Genomic DNA, 25,094 nt, shown 5'->3' with positions numbered 1-25,094 from the left:
ATGGAAAAGAGATGACTCGATTCGATTCAATACTACGAAAGAGAATTGGCTGTGATCTCAAATTCTAACATACATGGAATTAAAAGAAATCAAATCTACAACATGACCACCTAAGTATGAAAGCTTAGGTTTGACAAAGTTCTAAACACTGGGGCTTTGAATGGATAAATAAACTGCCAAGAAACTGGCAGCAAGTACTCCGTTTCCTAACGACTCTTAAAAGATAGATGAATCTAAATGCTTGAGGACTACTACTCTTGATCTTAGACGAAAGGTCGAGAAAGCTAGAAATAGTTACATTTACTGCTTCTTCACTTCACCTTCTCCTTGAATCAGAAGATCCTTTACTTCTTGCCTTGTCTGCTTCATCGAGTGTTGACTTTTGCCTCCGATGAATATCCTCAACATATCTGCGCCATAAGGTTTCACTATCTTTTCTTGCCATTTTTGAATACCTGAGATCACCTTTGAGTACTTGTTTCGCTGTTGACCAAGAATTTGCAACTGTTTTACCATCTTCTGTCTCTCGTGAACAAGCTTCAACAGTTATGACCTCGGCTAACAAAACTTTGAACTCTTGTACACACCGCTGGTAAACCAAAATATATAGTATAAGAATAAAGAAGAATACGATTTTCTTGATAAACGATGAAACAGATAAACTGCATGCATAACAGGGGCTATAACAAACAACCATACACACGTCTGTTTTGAATAATGCGAACTGCTAATAAATTTCAAGCAATGAAGGGGGATACAGAACACTTACAATCAGATATGAAAGGAAAAAGATGTACTTACACACATCAATTACAGCTTTTATTATTTTTAAGCAACTTATGAGGAGAGCTTATCAATACTTCAAAATATTTTAAAAACCACTTGTAATTAGAAACTCAACAAAGAATTATAATTAGTAATGTATTCAATTCTGAAAGATGGAGAGGGGTAAAAAGTTTCATGTGTGTGATCACATCTGATTGACACCGGGATGTTTCAGTCTTCGATGATATCATGCAAGAGGTAAAGAAAGTTATGTTTAGTTGGACATTCAGAAGTCCGAAAAGAAGAGGGCATTGGATGTGGCTTTTCTAACCATTATGCGGAAAATTTGCAGGGAGAGTAAAAGGAGAACTTTTGAGGAGCAGAGAATGACTTTTACACAAGCGGAATAGCTTATTGCCCCCTCACCGCTTCTTAGTGCACCCACAAGATTCCTGTTTGTATAAACAATAGGTGACTCTTGTTGAAAACCAATTTTCTACTTTTTGGTACACTTCAACTGCCGTTGTTTTTTCCCTTTATCAATAATATCTTATTTTTACCAAAACAAAAAAGATAATTATTGATGAAGGGAAGAAACAATAATATCTTCTTTTTATTAAATCCTTCGGGTGGCCCAATGACATTGTTGGAGGTCTCAAGTTTGAAACCCTTTGCCAGTGAAAGCAAGGGGAATGCCTTCTGGGTCAAGCTTTTCATACCGGGCTTGCGAGGTGCAGGTCACCTCTCCTATATGGTTCGTGAGCTAGCGGTTGTTTTATCCTATGCGCACTAAAAGGGCAGCGCCTGCAAGTTTTCCTTGTCATTTAAAAAAAAAAAAGAGCTTCTTGATCCTATGAGATACAGGAAAAAAATAAAACAACAAATTCTATGAAATTGCACAACCTTATGCAAGTAACTCAGATTAGATAAATATTAGCAACTCTTGCAAGTATCAACTCCCCCTACAAAGCAGATAACAAGGATAACATTAACCTAAAAAAGAACAACAATAGTAATCTCACCTCATACAACACCTTCACATGTTCCCGGAAAAGCTTTTCCAAGTCAGACTGATCCAAATGAGGATTAGCTGCACGTCCTTGGGGATCCTTCTCTAATTTAGGTTTTGACTCTGTCCAAGAAGCCTTGGGTGCAAGGCAGAAGGATATCTCAAAAAATTGAAAATAGACATCCAGAGAATAAAACGGAATGACCTTTCAACAGTTAACCACATAGTAAACAACACAATTGTAAAGCCCAAACTCAAGAATTATAACTACATAAATGATGAGCACCAAGGAGCATTGCTATTTACAACACAATTTAGGAAGGCAAACCAACCGTGTAAAAATCGATGGACTTTGCAACAAAGAAAGTTCTTTTGGATTTTGTTTCTTAATTAAGATGAAGGCAGGCAAACAGCTGATGAGCTTATTAGGATGAAGCAGAAGTTCTGTTTCAAGGTTCTTGAACTATCCAGACAAACAGTCTAATCAAATGATGGGATATGATCCATGACACACGTTCTAAGATATTTCCTTGCAACAGTTTTGGGGTCTATACAAGATAATACCTGAGGATCCTTAATTATTTCAACCAGCAAGGCTTGATAAGATTCAACAGCTTCTTTTCTACGAGCTTTCGACCGCACCCTCTCCACTTCTTGTTCTTCTCTTTCTTTACGTTTTCGCAAAGCACGTTCTCTTTCCTTCAATTTATCCTAAAAAGTCAGGCAGATAGCCATTAACATCTTTAGAACCTCATGTACTACATACAGATTTTTCCAAAACTTCAGATTGACGGTCCAAATACACACATAACTTAAATAAGTAAAATTAATTAAAATCACAAAGCAACAATTATTTGTTGTCTACCACAATCAACATAATAGAGAGAATCAGTGAGAGCCCTTAGTTGGAGGCACAAACACAGTGGCTTGAATCAACAGAGTTGAAAGACAACCATTGAATAAAGACAAATGAATATGATTAAACTACCCGAAGAGATGACCTACGCAGCGTGTTAAGAGGTGTTAGAGTTTCATCTTGGTCGAAGGTATGCGTTGTCACCTTATATGGTTTTGAGCAATTCTCACCTCTGATGAACTAGCTTTTGAAATTGAGTTAGGTACAAATTCATTTTCTTTCAACGATAGGTTCCAATTAGATTCGAGCATTTTCTTCGAGGAACTAGGTGCATTTGGATTCATGGGAAATAACATAAGACAGAGAGAGATAGAGAGAATTAAGAATATAGGGGTTTAAGTGTTCGTCCTCTCTACAAACGGCTTAAAAGTTCTAACCCCTATATATAATATGTGTGCATGTTCAAAAGAGAGAGAGAGAGAGAGAGGACGGGGTGGGTTAGGGTGTGCGACAACGAATTAGCCACATGTTAAGAGCCTGGTAGGATTCACTCCGAAGTTGGTCAAACTTATTTTTAGGTCATTTTTAGCTTTTAGGAGTGTTTGGCAAATTTAAAATAACTTAAAATAAGTTAAAAGTCAAAAGTAGGACTCTCCCTACTTTTTATTTTTTGACTTATACGTCATTCAAGTTTGACTTTAAAAATTTGCTTTTTAAAAACTACCTTTTAAGCCAATCCAAACGGTGTTATCTGTATGTTTTAAGTGCCAAATTAAGATTTACGATGTAACTGGTTACGTGATAAGTAAATAAGAGAGGTGACAAGGAACTAACTGCATGTTAGAGTCAAATCGTAGGTGTTATCTGTACACTTAAGTTCCACATTGAGATTTACAGTATATAACTAGTTACAGGTTAATAGGAAAAATTTAAAAACCATATTTTAGAAAGACAGTTGAGAGATATCTAACTCCCCCACCAAAAAAGGAAGACCATAATATGAGAGAGAGAGAACACAAACCCAAAATGATATAGTATGATATTAAACTTGGATTACCCTAATAAATATTCATAAAATAATATAACAAAAGCCAAGTCGAAAGAAGAAATGCTTAAACAAAGAAAAAGAAGGTGCCAAAAATTGGAAAAAGAGAAGAGTTATTTTTGTAGAATGGTAATGTTGTATTCGTTGGGAAAGAACTCACCTCTTCATCGTGTTTTGCTTTTGCAATTCGTGCAACTTCCTGTTCAGCAGCCTTCAGTTCCGATAGATACTCATTGAATAAAGTCTCTCTGTCTTCATGCTTAACAGACTTATAACGAGGATCACTTCTTAAGCTATCCTTCACCTAATATCAACCGAAAATCGCAACTTAGGGGAAAAGAAAAATTTAAACTAAACTTTATATAGAATATTCATCAAAACCAAAACAAGGGCAAGTAGTTTTTGTCCCCCATGAGCAATTCAATAAATGGGCAAAACTGCAAGAACCGTACGAATATTGGAATCCCGAGCATAACTTCCATTGGTTTTAAGGAAAGACGACAGGGGACTGATAACTTGAGGGAAAAGAAAAGTTTAAACTAAACTTTATATAGAGTATTCATCAAAACCAAAACAAGGGCAAGTAGTTTTTGTCCCCCATGAGCATTTCAAGAAATGGGCAAAACTGCAAGAACCGTATGAATATTGAAAACCCGAGCATAACTTCCATTGGTTTTAAGAAAAGATGACAGGGGACTGCCTGAGAAAATAAAACAATGAAACAAAGAACAAATCATTTTTCTCTTGTTGATTCGCAGACATGATATTCATCACCTAATTCAAATGGATACTGATCGATGTTTTGACTATTATCTTAGTTCCAGAAAGCAAGGTTTTAAAAATTTTCTTTTTTGAAAATGGTGATGTTCCAGAGAGCAAGATTTTTAATTCTATTATTCCGCTACGCCCTTTCTTTCAAGTTGATGCTACCTTTATTTTTACTTTCTAAGATAAAAAACATTATCTCGGAGTGTGATCCACTATACTTATAATTTCATAAAGCAAATGATGAGATATTCTGTCTTAATACAAAAGAAATGATGAGATATTCTGTCTAAGGGAAGTCAATTATTTTGGCACCACCCAGCATAAACCTGCGCCACTTAATTTAAAGTAATGGGCTTCTTGTTTTACTTCACAAAGTTAAGAAATTATTGATAAATTTGATGACATTGTAGATTTAAAGAGAATTGGAGTTTAACATGGCATTAGTTATGCGGAGTGTTCGACCATATTGAGAACATGAAAGGTTTGTTGAGAAAATTAAAAGGAAGTGAAAATGTAACAGAACTCGAGAAAACTAAGAAGTTGAAGGCGCCACATACTACTATATACAGAATTAAGCAAGGAACATCAGAAGTTCCAATCTTAACTAGGGATGCCAATGCAGAGAAAGCAACCAATTTGCAAGCAAGTAAAAATATCTCCAAGACAACTACTCATACTGAAATTTTCTTATCATAACATCTCAACATATAAACCTACCTTTGACCACCGTGTATTTAAAGTAATATCTCCTTGTTCTCGAAGCATGGACTTGAACTGAGATATAACAGCAGCACGTACAGCATGAGCTTTTTCTTGAGCTGCTTTCCTAAGCTGAAGAACCCTACACAGTACATACATCTTGCCTGAACAACCGGATCATTATAAAGAAAAATGGAAATACATAAAATCATATTAAAACTGCCACGAACCAAAAGGAGAAAAACAAATCCAGACCAGCAAAAGAATAAGATCAGAGAATGTTAACTACATTGATTAGTCCTCCAGCAACTGAGCATAGTTGCAACACAAACTTGCACAAGCAAAAATAAAGTTCTATTCTTGTCAAAATCTCTTTGAATATGTTACCCATTACAAATTCTCAGATCATCAACTAAAAAAAGGTGGAACACTCGCACCGATGGTGCAAATCCCCCAACCCACCCCACCCCCTTCCAAAAATAAAATTCATGGGCATGCAAGAGACAACCAGGCGAACTGAAACATCTTAGTAGCCAGGAGAAAAGAAAACAAAAGTGATTCCCGTAGTAGCGGCGAGCAAAATCGGAGCAGCCTAAACTGTGAAATGGGGTTGTGGGAGCGCAATACAAGCGCCTGTGCTTCTAGGCAAAGCCACCTAAATGCTACAGTTCTAGGAACTCATGTGTCAATCACTTTCATTCTTCTCGTTGATCAATAGTGTGTTCGGTTCCATACCTATTTATACAATGAGCCTCTTTCCTTACCTGTATTACTGGCCAAGAGGTTGGATAAGCTTCAAAAGGAACTTCTTGTGGCAAGGAAATGGAAAACAGAAATCCTTCATTCCAGTGAAGTGGGGAACTGTTTCCTTAGACAGGATTCAGGGGGCCTTGGTGTCAAGCACTTGAAGATTCATAGGACTAGTTTATTGCAATAGTGGATTTGAAGATTTGATCAAGAGGTAGAAACATTGTGGAGAATTGTACGTGCTAGTAAAACATATGTCTTTCTCAATCCCTGGACAACAATTCCACACTTCCAGAGTTCCCATGGCATTTGGTAATATATCATGGTTCATATGGGATTCTGTTTTTTCAAATTCTGCACTTCAAGTGGAAGATGGCAGGAAAAATTAAGCTGTCTGGACATTTAAAGCTACTAAGGACTCGCATAATAACTACAATAATATAATGTAGTATTAGTTTATGCTATGAAAAACGTCCATTTAACAAGTTAGATTTAAGTATTCTAGAATTTGACAAAGGAGGAACGCAAGTCAAGTTTTTTTAAACTAGGGGAAGGAGAGTACAAAAATAGTGTGTCAAAAAAAATATCTATATCAAGTCATTTATTAAGGCTGAGATGAGAAAAATATCAGGAAATAAGCGACAGAGAGTAATTGAAACTTAAACCAAGATTGAACCAGTTGAATAATACCTCTCATTCAGAAGCACTTCCCTCTCCTTTCGATCTAAGGACTCGAAGCGTGGATCATGACTCCATTTCTTTTTGAATGATTGATAATCCGTATCCTCGCTGATATCCTGGACATAAGTTCAGCAAGCAGTGTAAGCCCTAAAATTTTCATGTTCAAATAAAAAGTTCAACTTGGAAACAATTTATGCCCTTTGCCCTGAGTGAATGCTTATTTTCCAAGGAAAGGTTATATCATATATTACTATATACCAAACTGTTTATAATGCTTTAAAAATACACTTGTTTTGTCCCAATTTCCCCCCTTTTTTATGACAAGGGAAACCCGTAGCCGCTACCCTTTGGGTGCGCACAGGGTAAAACCTCGCTCCTATGCAATAGCTCGCAAACCACATAGGAGAGGTAATCCGCACTACCCAAGCCCGGTGCATCGAGCTCGACCCAGAAGGCAAACCCCTTGTTTTCACTGGCATGTGGTTTCAAACTTGAGACCTCCAACAGAAGTCCCCATTTGACATTAAACTACTAGGCGTCGTTTGGTATGTTGGACAAGCATAGATAATCTTGCGATAAAAATTAAGTCCTGCCTTATCCCTTGATTGGTTACTAATCCTAGGATAAGTTAGAATTTTGGATTTTATAGGCTCTTTGTAATCTATTAGCCTTTTTGTTTTTTTCTCTTGTTGGAAACCAATTTTTGGAGGTCTCCAGCATATCCTTAATGCTTATGAATACAACATTATCTTTGTAAAAAAAGAATTAGTAATAAGTACTGAGTTAAGTTATCATTGCCAGGGGATGGAATAATAGTACCCGGATTAATTATCCCAAGATAGAACAATGAAATGACACAAATACCCATGAGATCCCTGGAACCCTATTTCTACTAAATAAGATGGAGAGAGTTCATGTAAACACAGACATCATAGAATTTTTTTTGAGAAGACAAACTTCTTAGAATTTGTGCAATGAATGTTTATCTTTAACACAACAAACCAAACAGTCGATAAAAAGATAATACCAGGATAACTAATGCTAGCATAACTAATCCCAAATTAACTTGTCCTCAAACCAAAATGTCCCCCCACTGTTGCCACGTATAAATCAGACATTTAACTACCTTAAGCAAATAAAATTTTAATCATGCCAAGTAAAAATTAGATATTCCACTGTGACAGAAGAACTAGTAAAAATATTTCTTTGAAACTGAAACTAGAAGAAGAATATTGTGAGATTACATCTGAAAAGAACTAAAGAGAGCTTAGTAACAAGATAAACCTCCTTTGCTTCTTCCAGTAATTGCTTGAAGCCCTCAACTGCAGCCTTCTGTGCTGCACGCTTCTCCTTTCTTTCTTCATCTGCACGTGTCTTGACATAATGCTCAAACAGAGTTTTTCTAGCACTGTAACTTGGAATAGCCTGAACAGGGAGACCCACTATTTAGGAAGGTAATGAAGAAAGCACCACAAATAAGAGATTATAAAAACAACTGGTAACATGGTTATCCGTAAATGCTTGTATGGTATCTCTGGACCTGGAAGATGATATACATATTACTAGAATTTCTCATAAATAGATCATCTAGTTTGAAGTGGTCTCAGAGTTAATAGCTTGCAGATAATCAATGTCAACGATATAGTTTTTGTTAGAACCACATAGGTTGGGGGTATGGGTTGTGGTCTCCGTATGTGGTATTGACAACCCTCGTCTTATGAACTAGCTTTTGAGTTTGAACCCAATGTCCATTTCCGTAACATGGTATCATTGTGTCAAAGCATGTCACATCCTATTCTTAGTTTATCCAATGTTGGGTTGTTCTACATTAGTAGAAGGTATGAGTGGTGATCTCCTTTATCTATGAACCAAAAAGCTCATCAGCCATATCAATCAAGGGGAATGATGCAAGTCAAGTTGCGTCAAGACCGTTCAAAAGGAGTCAAGCTTGGGATCTCCAAGCAATACAAGGACTGCTCATGAAGATGGAGGCAATTGAACACATTTTGATGCCATCCCAGGGATTCCACATCATGAAGATCACCTCGGAAAACAAAATGGATGAAGGAAGGAGTTCTGACTCAACATGAGGAGCAGAGTACGGTTCACGTAATCAACATACAGGGTGTATCTTCACCATAACTCAGGATACGGCAGGAGCAGAGGAGTCATACGGGCCACATCATACACATATGGCCGAACATCAGGTCGCATCTCAGCAGCAGGAAACTTTCAGATTCAAGCCTGAATGTGCAACCAACTATGTAACAAGCGACGTGCGGACCGCAAATGGTCCCATATGACTGCAGATCCACCACAAGTCATGCCTTTTGGGGTATTTTAGCAATTTTTGAAGTGCCACTTTTGGACATTCATGTAATAGTTAGCCTCAACTATAAATAGCCAAGAATAGCTCATTTAGACCTAAGTTTTGATGATTATTGATATTGTTTTCATTGTTTAACACGTAGGTACTTTGTTATTACTTGTTTGAGAGGTGAATTCAATTCCCTTGAGGTTTACTTCAGGTGCTTCTTTGGATTCCATTAATTGAAGGTTTAGCTATCAAAGAGCTATGGGTTTCAAATTAATTTCATTCTCGTGTCAATATATCTATATTTGTTATCTTCTTCTTAGTTTAGGGTTTCATTGTTATTTTTTGCTTGGATCAAATTAATATCAGAGCTGAGTTAGTGAGGGATATCGAAAGATGAAGCAGCCAATGGAGAAAGGCAAGGTTGTGGAAGGAGGAAACAGTGAGAAGTGAGAACTGAGAAGAGTCCTAAGGAGAGAGTGAGAGAATATAAGGTGGTCCTCTTTATCAAGCTAAAAGGAGGTTAGGAAGGAGATTTCAGGAGCAAGGTCCGGTGGTTCTTATCATGCATAGGGACTACTCTTTCCATACTAATGAATTAACATCTTCTTTTCCTAGGCCTCTTTCTTATATTTTGCAGGATTATGAGGATGTGTTCCCTCGAGGAGCTTCCACAGGGATTGCCATCCCTTAGGTGGATTGAAAACAAATTGACTTCGTACCAGGTTCTCAATTACCAAACAAAGCGACTTATAGAAGCAACTCAAGGATAAAGAACCTTCAAAGACAAGTTGGGGAGCTCCTTGACAAAGGAGCCGTGAGAGAAAACATGAGCCCAAGTGTGGTTCCGGTCATACTAGTTCCAAAGAAGGATAGGACCTGGCATTTGTCATGATCGTCGTGCCATCAACAAGATTATGGTAAAATATCGCCAATCCCCTTTAGATGACATGCTTGATGAGTTGAGTGGTTCATATATCTTTTCTAAGATAGATCTTAGGAGTGTACCATCAAATTCAGATGAAACCCAGAGATGAGTTTGGAGTATATGAATGGTTGGTGATGCTTTTTGGTCTCACTAACACTCATAGTACCTTCAAGCGTTTGATGAATCATGTTATGGAACTTTTTATTGGCAAGTTTGTGGTAGTTTATAGTAAAGATATGGATGAGCATGTTGATCATTTGAGATGTGCCTTAGAAGTACAGGTCTATAAAGAGAGGTTCCTGAACTAGAGGAAGACCAAGTTGACGCCTATAGGAGATGGGCCATTTGAAGTGCGTGAAAGGCTCAATGACAAGCACTTCTGCAATAGACTTTTTACTGCTCCAAAACATGAAATTACCCTTTCGTGTAACTTGCTGCTTCCTAGATATAGGTTGTCCTCCACATATACAACTATTCTAATGTCACTTTTAAAATTTGGTTTGTATCTTTCAAATTCTGCCTACTATGAATGACAAATAGCTTTTGACAGAAGAAAGAGGACCTAGTTAAATGGATGATAAACCAAACAAGCACTGCATTCCTTAGAGGCTGGAACTCATAAATTGCAGTCTAGGAGATGTACGATTTATAGAGATAAACCTGTCTTTTAGGAGGTGAAGAAAAGGCCACTAAGTCCCACATAAAGTCTTTAGTTTCAACGAACCTTAAAGCGTGGATCAAACACTATCTTTGGTAATTCCTTCTCCCACTTTGAGAATGGTGCTACTCCACGTTCCTTCAGCATCTCCTGAAAATTTCACACACATGGGATACATTTAGACCAAAGAGCAAGACTCACCAAGCAAAGATTCAACTGAATGCAAGGGACAAAATGATGGTATGCCCAAAGTCCAAACACCACTGTTAGAGTACTTACAGCAAAGAAACTAACTGAACAACAATAAGGAGCCACTGGATAGTGTTCCAAGACAAGCCCAAGTATAATAAACTACAGAAGGATATATGAAAAGGAGAACCACAGAAAAAAATATAACTGAGCAATTTCCAGCTTGTGCAAACCCCGTAAAGCGTGAAGTACAGCTACTTTTAAAATCATAAAACGCAAACATGTCCATGACCGTAAAAACTTTATTTTGTATCAGATTGTAAGCCATTGGAAGCCTTTCTACCTGCCAAGTGTCTTCCCAAAACAAATAGTTAGTTCCATCTCCTACCGTCAAGATATGAAAACACGGAATTCCTCTCACCACTTCCTAGATGTTTCTCACACTGCACCACCACATTGCAGCCCCATTCAAAGTCTAAAAGGACAGTCCAATGCATAACCTCCCGCCATGCGCAGGGAGGACGAAGGCCAGTGAACTTAGACCCATATGCTATAGCTACGTCAGCGCACACCAAATTTACACTCTATAATTCTATTCTCCGCCCTATGAGATCTCCATTTTCCAAGTAGAGCTAGTTTAAAAATTAAAATTCAGATTTCTCATTTACCAATCTCTCATTAGATACAGTCCAGCACTCCCATCTTATCAATTATCAGTCTCTCCTGTTGGACATGTGTCTCTACTCTCCACACATGGTAAACATTTAATCGCTATATCTAAAAGGAGGTGTAAAGGCTTCCACGCCATGGCAAATCATGTGTTGGAAGGAACATGGATACACGGGTCATGGAAAAAGTTCTAGCAGAAAAGAATTTTAGTGCTAGCACCAGGATGTAGGTGAAAAGGCATGGGCCCAGTCTTACTTTCTCCCTAGCAGCAAGTTAGAAACCAGTACCCAGAACATACTAGTATCATATTAAATTGTTTGCACAAAAAATCAAAATGAACTACAAATATAAACAGAACCAAAGTAAACAGATGAATGCACTTGTGTATGCATAAAACTTATGTAGGCCATAAAATCATGAAAAAGAAAACTAGAATTGCTTATGAAGTAATAAAATCTTCAAAAAAAGACCTTGAATTGGATGATACAGTCCTCTTTGGTTGGTACACTCTCATCATCCTCTGAATCTGAAGAGGACTCAGACAAATTGCCATTGTCATTAGCTTCTTTTGACTTCTCTTTGCTATTTTCTTTTTGTGGAATTCTGGTTGTAGATTCAAGTGCTTTTGATCCATTTACTTCAGATGATATTACTCCTGACGAGGCTGGGGCTGGTGAAGAAACAGCAAGTGGAGTACCAAAATCCATCAACTTCTTTTTTACAAGATCCAGTGCAGAAGATCCTGGAACTAATGAAGGTCTTAGAGATGTCGCATCACGACCACCAGTACTAACAGCAGGTATGCTTAAACTAATAGGAGCAGATCCTTTTTCAGCAGACTCATTAACATTCAATATTGATGGGGATTGAGCCTGCAAAGCATCAGCATCATGCTTCTTTTTCAACTCTGTCACCTCAATAGGAATTTGCCAGCTGCTTAACTGGGTACAAAGGCATACAAGGAGAAAAGGCATTAGAAAAAGTAAGTGCTACATATACAATCTTTGAACCAATTCACCATGTAATCAGTGATAGAATGAACAACTCACTTTAATCAGTAGGGACCGATATATTTTGTTCTTTTTTTTTTGTATAGTAAACAGTTCTAATAATAACAGGAAATCTCCGGTATACAAACAGTATAACATTAATACGATTTTCTATGTGCAACAGCAAATCCTACAAGCTGGAGCTTCATTAGTGCACCAAAAATAAACTAGGAATGGGAGATCATTCCTCAAATACAAATAGTCATTCTTCATCCCTACAAAAGATCTTATATAACAGAGAAATCCTCATCCATCCCCCCCCCCCTCTGCACTTAAATACGAGGCTATTATTGCAGGGTTTAAACTCATTATGTGCAGCCAATCCACACATCATGTGCTTTGACCATTACATCAAAACCCACGGGCTACTTTCTTATATAATTTGAAGTAAGAAATACATGGCTTGAATTTATTTAAAACAAACAAATAAAATTTTATCTAAGACTATGATTACAAAGACAATGTTAGGGGATATAGTAGATTTAGCTGATTTTAAAAGAACTTGTAAAGTATACCCATGGGTGGAATGTAAGTTTCCAATTCATCATTTTTTGGATGATGAATTTTTGGTGTGAATACAAAGTTACCCTTGTCTCCAAAAAAAAGATAATGTTATAGATAATACTTCTGGTAAGGGAAAAAAGAACACATTAACATGATTTGATAGACTAATTTAGACCTCAGACCATTCTAAGCCCAAAAAAAAAAACATGACAAATGAAACAAATGAATGAGTGTAAACCTCCAATAAAACAAAAGATTTTTATAGGAAAAAGAATAAGCTGATTGATTGTACCTTTGTTTTTGTGTTATAGTAATATTTTTGTCCATCATTAGTAGCAACTAATGCCCAATCTGTACCAGCCAACCTTTCCCTGATTGTAAATGAAGAAGTTAGAATAGTTAGTTGAACTGCTAAAGGTTCCTTCAGCATTAAAGACGCTTGCAAATAAGAACCAACACAGATCAACCAACATTTGCTTGAAGAGAAGCTTCCATCCAACACAAACCGAGATAAACTTATCATGCAATAGATTTTCTCAATGAAACATGAGCCTTGAAACTCCTAAGGAGCAACTATACTCTGACAAAGAACAAGGTAGTATTTTGACACAGGCAGGCATAAATGACCCAAGAGAAGTATACTCCTTACTGACGTCATATCCAAAATTTTCTTGACCCCTTCCGAGAACCTAGGCTACACTATCAACCAAATCTTCTTGACAGTGCCACTGTTAATTAGTTCTATGACAGAGACTCGGAGAGAATTCAACTCGATGTAATCCTTCCTTCTAACCTCTGTAGAGACACCCTTACCAGTATTGAGTAGATGAAGAAACTAAATTTATATCCAATTATAAAGTAATATCTCTCTTGCGTATTGTTGTTCACATAATTACAAAGGCAAGTAATGAAGTTTGAAGTATCAGCTAATTACCGGCGTCGATCTAAGAGAACAGATAAAAGCCAAATCTCAGTTCAAGAGGTACACATGCTTAAGACTTTCTCAGGGATCTTTCCGAACTATGAAGCTTAACATTGTGCTCTGAATAACAAGAATAAAAGTCAGTTATTTAGCTGTTCTGAAAGGCTTGTATTTTACCCTTATGCTGAACATTCTTTGATTTTGATAAGATTGTCTTTCTGCTGAGCATTTTCTTTTTGCATAGTCGTATCTAGGCTGAATGGTCCTTTATTTTAATTTTATTCCATTGGATTTCAAGTTAAAATGCTCATACTGAAACTAGAATGCTTACTTCTTTTTTTATGAGCATGGTATCCAGACCAGCTTTCACACACCAAGTCTAATTCCACAGAATACCTGCCACCTCCCACCAGCAATAGGTATCAGGTAACTATGTCCACCAGAGCTATGAAAGATGGAAAGAACCGCCTAGTATTTTTTGTCTCCGCTGAACTAGAATGCTTACTTTATGTATGGCATGGGAAAGAAACAAAGGAGAAGCATCATGAACAGAACCTCATAAATCATGAAACCTAAAAATCTGAGTATGCAAGAAGTAGCACATTTTCCCTGGAACACAATGGTACATTGAGCTCGCGAACAGATGTATATTATCCACTATCATTCATTTACAGTTGATGGGTAATCTTTTTCTGTAGGCTACAAAGGCTATGGATCGAGTATTATCGACCAAGCTCAAAAGTCTTCACCAACATAAACAAATTAAAGAAAGGGACAATTCAATGAACCTCCCAGCATTAGCATATGTTTCTGTAAAATATTTATATTATCAATGTGGGTGCTCCAGTAGATCACCATTTTTGCTTGTGCGCTTGAAGAACATCACATGTATGCAAATATTTATGTAAGCAGTCAAGCCATGTAAAATAAGCCATTAGATCTGAGGGTGCATTCACATGAATAAACAACTACCCTCAGTCCCAAACAAGTTGTGATCGGCTATACTATAGGAATCTTCACTCACCATGCTATTTCATTTAATATAATATAATGAATTTATTAGACGCACAAAATACAATAGTACAAGTCAAAAAGTTATTATACTATTGAAATTTACCATGAAACAGGAGTAGGCTGTGCAGCTACTTTGCCAGGCTGCACCAGAAGGGGAAAACATCTTTGTCATGTGTTATGAAAGATAATTGACATGCATGGATAAGTAAAGTGTGTGAATAATACAGACAATTAGCTTTTTTTTTCTTTTTTCTTTTCTTTTTACAGTTGATGGGTAGTCTTTTTCTATAGGCTACAAAAGCTATGGGTCCAGTATAATCGACCAAGCTCAAAAGTGTTAACCAACATAAACAAATTAAAGAAAGGGACAATTGAATGAACCTCCCAGCATTAGCATATAAACTTCTGGTAAAATATTTATATTATCAAAATGTGTGCTCCAGTAGATCACCGTTTTTGCTTAAGACAGAGGAGTGATATACCTACCTCTCCCCTGAAGCCAGCAGGTTTCTCATAAGTAGATTCTCCTGTCAAAGAATTATAGTAGTATATGGCTCCAGTTTCAGTCCGGTGAGCAGTCCAGGTCTCTAGTTGTTCACTAGTTGAAGCTCCTTGTTTTGTGTCAGCATCATTTACATGCTTACCGCTGTCTGAAGGGGAGGAAAAAAATAATGTCATATGCTGTGAATTAAAAAATGGATAAATAGCAAGCATATTGAAAGAAAAGAATCTTCTTAGCAAGGACTATATGCATACCAACTCCAGGAGGTAACTCTGGCTGCAACCCTGAAGCATGGGTTGACTGGCTAGCAGTAGTCGGCACTCCAGGTGGAGCTGCCACTGGGGCTACACCAGGAGGTCTAGTATCAGGCAATGTCACTGAAGAGAGAGGTGCACCAGTAGCTGACAAAGGATAGGGAACAGCAAAACCTGCAGGATATGATGGAAATGGTGGTCTTAGCATGGTAGTGACTGGTGGAGGCTGCAACCAAGGTCCCTGGTGAGATGGAGCAATAGGAGCTGGAGAATGATAAGGAGAATATGTTTGTTGTTGAACAGATGGATTGGCCAGAACATGAACAGGAGGAGCATTGGGTCTTAAGGGTAAAGAAGGACCTCCGGGTGAAACTGTAGCAGTAAGATTGGAAGATGAAGGTATAGCTGGACCAAGACCAGGAGGACCAGGAGTAACAGGACTTCTAGGAACTCCTGCTGGAACCTGAAATTGAGGTGCGTGGGGCATTCTAATTATATTTGGAGAGCCCATATGAGAAGTTGGAAATGCAGCTGTCGAAGAACCAGAACTCATATGAACGGCCTGTGAAACAGAATGCATAACAAGAGTTGCAGAAGTCATTCCTCCTGTTTCCTGTGCAAGGTCTACCCTTCTATTCTGCAACTAGAATAAGACCAATCAGTTATGAAGTCATGATCAATTGTTTCAATTGCTCAAAATAGAAAATGCTCTGCGTTCAGTTCATATATATTAGACCAGTCTTCAACAGGAATAAGTAATGCTTTAAACTTCAAGAGACAGCATTAACACATACAGGTTTCATTGTTTGATCTGTCTGCATCATCTGAGGACCTCCATTGAAAGATAAGTTTGAACCACTAATCAAGGGGCCTGCAGATGCTGCAGTTCCAGGCATGAATGAGCTCAACCTTGTGGACACCAGAGGAAGAGGAGGCTGTAATGATGCTGCAGGAGATGCATTTATATCCACAGAATGATCAGGAGCAGCAGGCTGCCACAAACAGATAGGTCTTGTCAGACACGCGCCAACGCCAACAAAAAGAGAACTTTGGAAAAAAATAAAATAAAAATAAAATAGCACTCTCTCAAATACAAGGGAGAATCCTAAGAAAATCCATGAATATAATTTTCATAATTAGTGCAAAGGTCAATCACCGCAAATGATGACTAAGACTTCCTAAACAAGATTAAGACTTCAACAATGCAATATTCCAAATAGAACAGAGCCGCCCTTACACTTGCCAACAGTAGCGGATGAAGGGAGCAAAGAGTAATAGATATTTCGAAGCAGGCCTTCATAGAACACAACACAAAGGGCATTCCGAAAGAAAGCAACATATTGTCTTTAGAGTTGATTGAAAAGAGCTGTCAACTGCTTTAAAAGCTAAATCACACCTATAGACATAGCTTCATAGGGTATATTACATAAATGAATTTATTAAAATATAGCACCAGAACAATAAAAGCATTGAGCAAACAAGGACTTCTAGCATTTTGGATTTTTTGACTCTTATCTTCTTAAGTAATGTACAAATTAAAATGCAAAGCCAATAGGTACCTTTTTGTAGGTTAGAAATCTGCAAATGTCCTTGAAAAGCTTCTATGTAATTTGATATTTGATAATAGACAACAGCTATGTTCTTCCTGAATTGTAGGATGCAATTTTAACCAAATGAAACCCCAGGTACAATGCAAAGGGTGTCTAGGAGAAATTCCTAAAACGTGTCAATTTCTCATTTCCTTTATTAAAAAATAAAAACAACAGGACATCCTATCCAGTATTTACTATTTACCACTGTTCCAGCCCTAGCATACCTTCCAAATATTGCTTCTCCTGTATTGATTTAGACTATACATCCTAAAGTGCACAGCATGTTCTTCACAATCCTACATACTATGATTTTAGCTAACTGCACTAACTCCAACTCCGATAATTGCAAACCTACAGGGAGAAAGATTTCACTTTAGCTTCGGGCTTCTCACGAGCAGATCCAATGTTCGTTTTCACATTGTACATTTACCTGATCTAATATACCATATGTTACATAAACTGGCCACTATAATTGGCACGGCTACGCAATAGAAAACAGTAGTCTTCGTATGACATCCAGATGTGGAAACCTCCCCAAAGTAAACACTGAATACATGTAACCCATTCTGATAATACATATCAGCCAAAATGTATGATGTAATATTACTTTCATCAATCAAAGGAAACTAACCCTCAAGGTGCTAGATGAGAACTGTAGGCCACTGGAGAAATTGTTATCAGTTTGTGAAATGTTGTATGAAAATGAAGAGCCAACATTTGCAGACTGGCCAGGAATAGGAGGTTGGAGCGATGCTGAAGAACCTGCGGAAGTTGATGGAATGACCTGCAACAAAAGCCAAGTCACTCGAAGTCTCTCCAGATGAACCACTGATCTCCAAAAACATAAAATGCAAAGATTGACTAACAGGACTTGAAGATGACTGTTGAGAGCTTCCAGAAGGGACATTAGCATTCATATAAGAGAAAGAAGCCCGACAAACACTATATCCAGGAGGGGAGATAAATTTCCCTTGGGCAGCTTCCTGAGTTGAATCTGCATTTGGAGTTGAAGAGCTTGTAGTTGGTTCTCCAGTGGCTGAACTCATAACTGATGTCTGTGAACTTGAAGACTGTGTTTCCTGGGGCAGCCAAGCTGGGGATGCCATTTCACTGCTTCAATTACTTGAAGAAATAAAAACAGTGATCCTCTAGTACTGCTTCTTTGAGATAATTATTTTGCTTTCATCTATTTGGTTGACCTGTCATATTTTATTTCAAATTTATGTACTTGTAGTTTTTTGGTATAAAAAGAAAATGTTTTATCTCAAATTTAAGAGAGAGAAATTCCAGGAAAAGTTAAGAAAGTCTTCTACAATAATGTAATGGAATGCAACAACAAAGTAAATACAAATCCACTTAAGAAGACACTCCATCTGCTGCAGGGTGATGGTTACTTTCGATTTCCCAGAGTTAAATTGATTCATACTATTTCACAAAACATTTTGAAATGCAACAGTATGCAACTTATAATAGTTTCGATGAAGTTTACAAGTCTCTAAAAGCATATTCTCAAAGAAAAATTAGATGTGACTCACTCAGAATATTGGCCAAATTGACCCTTGAAAACTAAAAAGTGAAAAAACATAAATTAAAATGGGAACAAAGTGAGTCCCATTGACATACTATTCACCAGTATCTCATTATCTTTTACTACTGCAATTTAATGGTAACTATTGACAATTGCGAAGATGAAATGCTTGTCATAGTCCACTTTCTTTACAGGATTCCGCTATCAATCATACAAGCGAGAAGTACATGGGTAAACATTCTGTGTAAAAGGGAAAAACTAGTTACAGTTCGAAGAGACAATTAGAGGAGGGAGGCAGTCATAGCCAAAATAAAAGGAGAAAAATTACATGTAATATAGCCAAAATAAAAGGAGAAAAATTACATGTAATATTGTTTTACAACTAATTTTGAACATTCTTTATTCATCTTGATCAACTTATCTTCGTGCGGACGAAACAAACATTCTTCCTGACATGTTTCCAACTTTGTTTCCATCTACATTTCTAAATCTGATTTAAATAGATCAAAGGGTACAAAATCCTTTATTAATGTAGGCACAAACATCTTACAACACACGGGGGTTGTTTGCTAGGGTGTATGAGAATAGTACTGAAGAGAGTGTCTTAGATATCCAAGAATTAGTAATATAGGGATTAGTTATGCTAAGATTTATTTATTTTTTATGACCATGGTGTCCCGGCCATCTTTTGCACACCTCGACTAATTCCACAGGATACATGTCACCTCCCACCAACATGGCTTGCTACGTATTAGTTATACATAGGATAATACCAACTAGGAAGTATAACTACTACAAACTAATACTTGTATCACTTAAACATATGTTAAAAAAGTATATCAAACAAGGGATTGGTTATATCAAAGCTAATACATGTATTCTTTCTGTAATACATCCTACCAAACGACCCTACAATGCACAACATTTATGGTACATATTTCACTTGTACATAGTTTAAGATTGCAGTTTCAGAATCCTACACAACTTAAGCTGATCCCCTCAAATTTCCACATATTTTACATTTCTCTTTTGTATGCCTGCAAGAGTTATTACAAATTGGAGAATACAATGAGAATTCTCTTTTAGGAAGGAAAGGAGGGGAAGAAATTTCAAATATTTTCTCAAGGGTTCCATTTCACTATTTTCTGCACAAGCATAACAGAGGTTTAACTTTGTTGTTTAGAGTCAGAATTTTACTCCCCCCCCCCCCCATGTATTATCTTTTTGGCTGCTTTACAGGTTTTTGCACAGTTAGCTTCACGTTATGTTCATGTTTGAAGCAACTTTGATTTTAGTTGTAACCATTGCAGCTCCTTGATGTTCTAATATAATTTAATCAATTCACCAAAAAAATAACTGACCCTCAACTTTGCACTAGATGAGGTCAACTGTACCAGTTCTCTATGTCAATTCCTTCTATTTGGACCCATATTTTATAATGATGATGTCTGGGTTAGCTTGCACAGACATCAACTATTATATCACGAAAGTGTTACCTCCACCAACACAAGTATTGGTAACTCTGTTGACTGAAGCGGTGTTTGCCAATGGGAAGAAATCAATAGCGGTATTTGTCTCTATTGAGGCTTGAACCATGGTCTCCCAGATTTGCACCCACTTTATTGACAACTAGGTCACACCATATGTGTATCCAGGATCATTTTGTTCCACAACTGAACAAGTTGAAATTATTTCTATCGCTTTCATTAATTGCTTACATATAGCTTTGAGATCCATAAAGGAATATGGCTTAGACATGCAACATAAAGCATCTAACATATAACAAAAAGAGATGTGGTTAGGGCGTCATTTTGTTCCAGTTAAACGGCATAGAAATTAACAGTAATAAGCAAGTGAAATCCAAAACTAAACTCCACGTCTGATATTTAATTCCTCAATCCCTCTTTTTTCTCTATATCAATTCAAAATATGCTGTGAATTTAAATATGTATCTCCAAACAAAATATTTAATGTCTCGACACAAAATTAGTTCAGGTCGGCTACATGAGTCCTTCCGCTCTATTCCAGTTTATTCTTATATTATACGAACATAAAATCTCACAAAGTGAGGTCTGAGAAGGGTAGAGTGTACGCAGGCCTTACTAATACCTCTCTGAGGTAGAGAGGTTGTTCCGGGAAGACCCTCAGCTCAAGGAAATCAATTACTACTATCTTGTTACATTAACAGTGCTAAGTAAGTGAACTTGATCTTTTATGTGGATATGAGAAGAAACTAATTGAGCTTTTTTTACCGTAGCTCATCAATCAATCAACTATGCCTCATCTCGAACTAGTTGGAGTCCTACAGGTCCATTCCGTTTCATTTGAGCTAATATCTTCCAACACTGGCAATCAAGGGGGTTGCCAAAATCTTTCCACGTCATTCTCATTTTGTAGGGCATACCAAGTTCTAATAAACACAACGAATTAAGAGTTTTACCTAATTTCACCAACACCCATTTCAAGTCCCATAGCTAGGGTTATAGTACTTATACTTAAAAAAGCTATGGCCTTATTGACGAATGCATATCTGTTGCTATTCAAGCTCAAGCATGGAGATGTTAAGAGAGAGAACTATAAGTGAAAACATAGAGCAAGTAGAGAGACTGAGAAAGGTACTAATTGAGCTCTTTTTACGGTAGCTCATCAATCAATCAATCTACCCCTCATCTCAAACTAGTTGGAGTCCTACATGTCCATTCAGTTTCACACAAGCTTATTTCTTTCCAACACTGGCAAATTAACGGGGTTTCCAAAATCTTACACATCATTCTCATTCGGTGCCAGGTCTCCTAACAAACACTACAAATTAAAGAGCTTTACACAATTTCACCAACACCCATTTCAAGTCCCATATTTAGGGTTATAGTAGTTATACTAAAAAAAAGCAAGGGGCATATGAAGAATGCATATATGTTGCCACTCAAACTCAAGCTTGGACATGTTGGACTCTGAATAGAGAAAAAAAACTACAAGAGGAACCATAAAACAGGACATAGAGAGTGAGAAAGGGTACTAAGTGAGCCTTTTTACTGTAGCTCATCAATCAATCAACCACACCTCATCTCGAACTGATTGAAGTCTTGCACATCCATTCAGTTTCACTTGAGCATATTTCTTTCAACGGTTCCAATTAACAAACACTACAAATTAAGAGCTTTACACAATTTCACCAACAGCCATTTCAAGTCCCATAGATAGGGTTATACTATTAGTTACAGTTAAAAAAAATACGGCCATATGACAAATGCATATCTGTAACTATAAGTGGAAACATAGAGCAAGATACAGAGAATAAGAAGGGTACTAATTGAGCCTTTTTAACCGTAGCTCATCAAGCAATCAACCACAACTCAACTCGAACTAGTTGAAGTCCTGCATATCCATTCAGTTTCACTTGAGCTTATTTCTTTCCAACACTTCCAGTTAATGGTGTTACCAAAATCTCACACATCATTCTCATTCAGTAGGGCATACCAAGCCACCTAACAAACATTACAAATTAAAGAGCTTTACACAATTTCACCAACACCCATTTCGAGTCCCATAGCTAGGTTATAGTAGTTATACTAAAAAAAACTACGGGCCATATGACAAATGCACATGTGTTGCCATTCAAACTTAAGCTTGGAGATGTTGGACACTGAATAGACAGAAAACCAACAAGCGGAAACATAGAGCGGGATAGAGAGAGCGAGTAAGGATACTAATTGAGCCTTTTTAACGTAGCTCATCAATCAATCAACCACATCTCATCTCGAACTACTTGAAGTCCTACATATCCATTCAGTTTCACTTGAGCTTATTTCTTTTTAACATTGCCAAATTAACAGGGTTACCGAAATCTCACACATCATTCTCATTCGGTAGGGCATACCATGTCTCCTAACAAACACTACAAATTAAAGAGCTTTACACAATTTCACCAAAACCCATTTCAAGTCCAATATATACTAGTAGTTACACAAAAAAAAAACTACAGCCATATGACGAATGCATATCTGTTGCTGTTCAAGCTCAAGCATAGAAATGCTTAGAGAGAAAAAACTATAAGCAAAAACATAGAGCGAGAAAGGGTACCTGTGAACACGGAGAGTGATAGGAACTGAGCGATTGGTTGAATTGACGGAGCAGAGATACGGCAGCGCAGTGCCCGCTGAGCGAGTGAGGAGACGCAATGTGAAGGATCAGGGCTTTTTGCAGAAGAATTGGGGCAAAGAACCATTTAACCAAGCACCATGAATATACACTTATTAAAAAAACAATTAGGTCGAAATTGTCGATAAATTTTATTTAGATACTTAATAGTCGATAAATTTTATTTAGATACTTAAATTATGGTATGTTTTAATAGTTTGATTTCAATCGATATCTACGTCATTTAATTTGATTGTGCATAAGTAGCATTATTATTAGGGGGTGTTTCTGATTCGATTTGGATCGGTTATTGATTAAAACGAAAACCAAACTAATCTAATTGATTTTTAAATTTTTTAAAACAAATCAAACTAAATGAAAAAAATAATTGTCGGTTTGGTTATTGTCGATTTTAGTTCAATTTTTTCTGATCTATTCAATTTGAAAGTAATAATACTTTTGAGCATGTGTCTATCTCGATAAAACACAAACATCTAATACATAAAAAATTCATAGAAAAGCTATTGTCGATTGAATTAAGCAGTGCTAGAGTTATCGTTACATGAACAGAGTGATTCAATTAAGAGAAAGTGTGAATGTGTTCTATGTGAAGTATGGTAGGTAAAGATTAAAATGGATTTTGATGGATTTGGACTTAGGATTGTTATAGTTGGGCTAAAGTGTTGGGCTTAAGAAAATGTTAAAGTTAAAGACTTGAGTTAAATTAAATTAAATTAAAGGAATAATTGTAGAGAATAACAAACTAATAAATTTAATTAAATACAATAACTACTGTTTCAATAATTTCTATTAATAAGCAAAATCTCGATCACTTTGCTATCATAGGCCCCACTGATTTGTATAAATTATTAAAAAATTAAAACGGATGTTTTCTCTTATCTCTTTATTTTATACCATCTCTTCTCCTATTACTTCAATTTCTCCTTAATCTTCTCCACAAAGTCAATTTCAAAATTCAAAATTCTCCAGCACATCCTCATCGTTTTCTAAATAGGAAGAACATATATTTATACAAATTCTAGCATCTTCAGTTTTTCACTTATACGTTTTTCAAATTGTTTCACATACTTATACAATTCACAGAAAAATAATAAATAGATATGTGTATATAACTTACAAATTTCAATAAACAATCAACGATTTTATATACTTATACATATAACAACAACACTAATATGCATATGTATATGACTTACATGTACTTTATCTTTTCATTTATACACATATTCTGAATATACAATTATATAAAAGATCATATACAAATTAAAGTTTTATGCACAATTTTACAATTGAGAAAATTTCACACAACGCATATGTTATTGTCCCCCTTTTACCTAATCAAAATTCCCGTTTTCTTTTTTAAACAATCAAAATGTATGTAAAAGAAATTGTGATTCAGCGAATATACAGAAAGACACATCCGTAGCAAACTAAAATTTTGCTATGAAATGCAATTTTAAAAAATTTGATATAGCATAAAATTTGGAATTTAATATTTGATATATGTAAAATTTTCTCTTAATTAAAATTTAATAATAAATTTATATTTTATTTATGAATAATATATAAATAATTATAAAATTTGTATATCTAATTTATCGTTTAAGTTTGGATATGTTTGCGGTTGTTTTTTAGTAAAATCAAAATCAATCCAAATAGTATCGATTTTCAAAATTTAAAATCAAATCAAATCAAATATTAATTTTTTAAATTAGTTTGATTTGAATTGGCTTTTTAAACATAACCATGAACAACCCCAGCCATTATCACCTAACACGAGTGCATAAGTTCATCGCTAAAGTTAAGGGACATGTCTGTTAATTGACTTCAAGTTAAGTGACATATTTACGTATTAATCTCTTGATATATGATAATGTATTGCTATAAAACACTTTTAACTTGTAAAGTTTGAAATGGAAAAAATTGTGTGTGTTCTCAAGAGTTTATTACTGTCACGATCCAAAACGAGCCGCGAGTGGCACCCACTCTTACTCTCCTAGGTGAGCGAACCAACAAATCTAAACTCCAACATACCAGTATATCAATTATGAATAGCAAAAGTAATGCGGAAGATCCAAAACTCATTAACGAAATCAATTAAATCAACTTCTAAAATTAAATACTTATTATTCCCAAAATCTGGAAGTCATCACACCAAGAACATCTATCCTCGAATTTCTAAATCTAAGAGTATTTAAGAAGCTAAAAAAATAGTAAAAAGATAGTCCATGTCCAAACTTCAT

General features: G+C 36.3%; 1 protein-coding gene across 5 annotated transcripts; it reads right to left on the bottom strand.

The window, feature by feature from the left end:
• Position 1: 1 nt before the first annotated feature.
• Positions 2 to 23,318, bottom strand: LOC101250296 (pre-mRNA-processing protein 40C). Of its 5 annotated transcripts, none has more exons than XM_010321053.4 (18): positions 22,774 to 22,996; positions 18,032 to 18,364; positions 17,797 to 17,949; positions 16,368 to 16,565; positions 15,748 to 16,216; positions 15,574 to 15,663; positions 15,304 to 15,467; positions 14,921 to 14,958; positions 13,174 to 13,252; positions 11,799 to 12,269; positions 10,537 to 10,620; positions 7,855 to 7,995; positions 6,580 to 6,686; positions 5,161 to 5,284; positions 3,836 to 3,979; positions 2,339 to 2,485; positions 1,788 to 1,910; positions 2 to 589 (listed from the first exon to the last, which is right to left on the bottom strand). In XM_010321053.4, the coding sequence occupies exons 2-18, from the start codon at positions 18,269 to 18,271 to the stop codon at positions 317 to 319; spliced, it is 3,045 nt and encodes a 1,014-aa protein (XP_010319355.1). In that variant the 5' UTR covers positions 18,272 to 18,364; positions 22,774 to 22,996; the 3' UTR covers positions 2 to 316. The 5 variants fall into 5 exon arrangements, with proteins under 5 accessions (XP_010319355.1, XP_069153046.1, XP_010319354.1 ...); XM_069296945.1 differs by having other exon boundaries at positions 15,748 to 16,210; XM_010321052.4 differs by having other exon boundaries at positions 15,574 to 16,210; positions 22,774 to 23,318.
• Positions 23,319 to 25,094: the final 1,776 nt, after the last annotated feature.

Source organism: Solanum lycopersicum, chromosome 4 (assembly GCF_036512215.1).
Source record: "Solanum lycopersicum chromosome 4, SLM_r2.1".
In the NCBI taxonomy this organism is placed as follows: Eukaryota; Viridiplantae; Streptophyta; class Magnoliopsida; order Solanales; family Solanaceae; genus Solanum; species Solanum lycopersicum.
The sequence above is the reverse complement of the archived record's forward strand: the minus strand, read 5'-3'. Positions and strand labels throughout refer to the sequence as shown.

Bases quoted from the DNA above. Each gene is read 5' to 3' on its own strand.
- LOC101250296 (XM_004236834.5), bottom strand. From the start codon at position 18,271: ATGGCATCCCCAGCTTGGCTGCCCCAGGAAACACAGTCTTCAAGTTCA. The intron at 16,566-17,796 runs GTTAGTTTCCTT...TGTTTGTGGCAG, and splicing joins TCTCATCTAGCACCTTGAGG to CCTGCTGCTCCTGATCATTC. The intron at 2,486-3,835 runs GTGAGTTCTTTC...CTGACTTTTTAG, and splicing joins AAGCAAAACACGATGAAGAG to GATAAATTGAAGGAAAGAGA.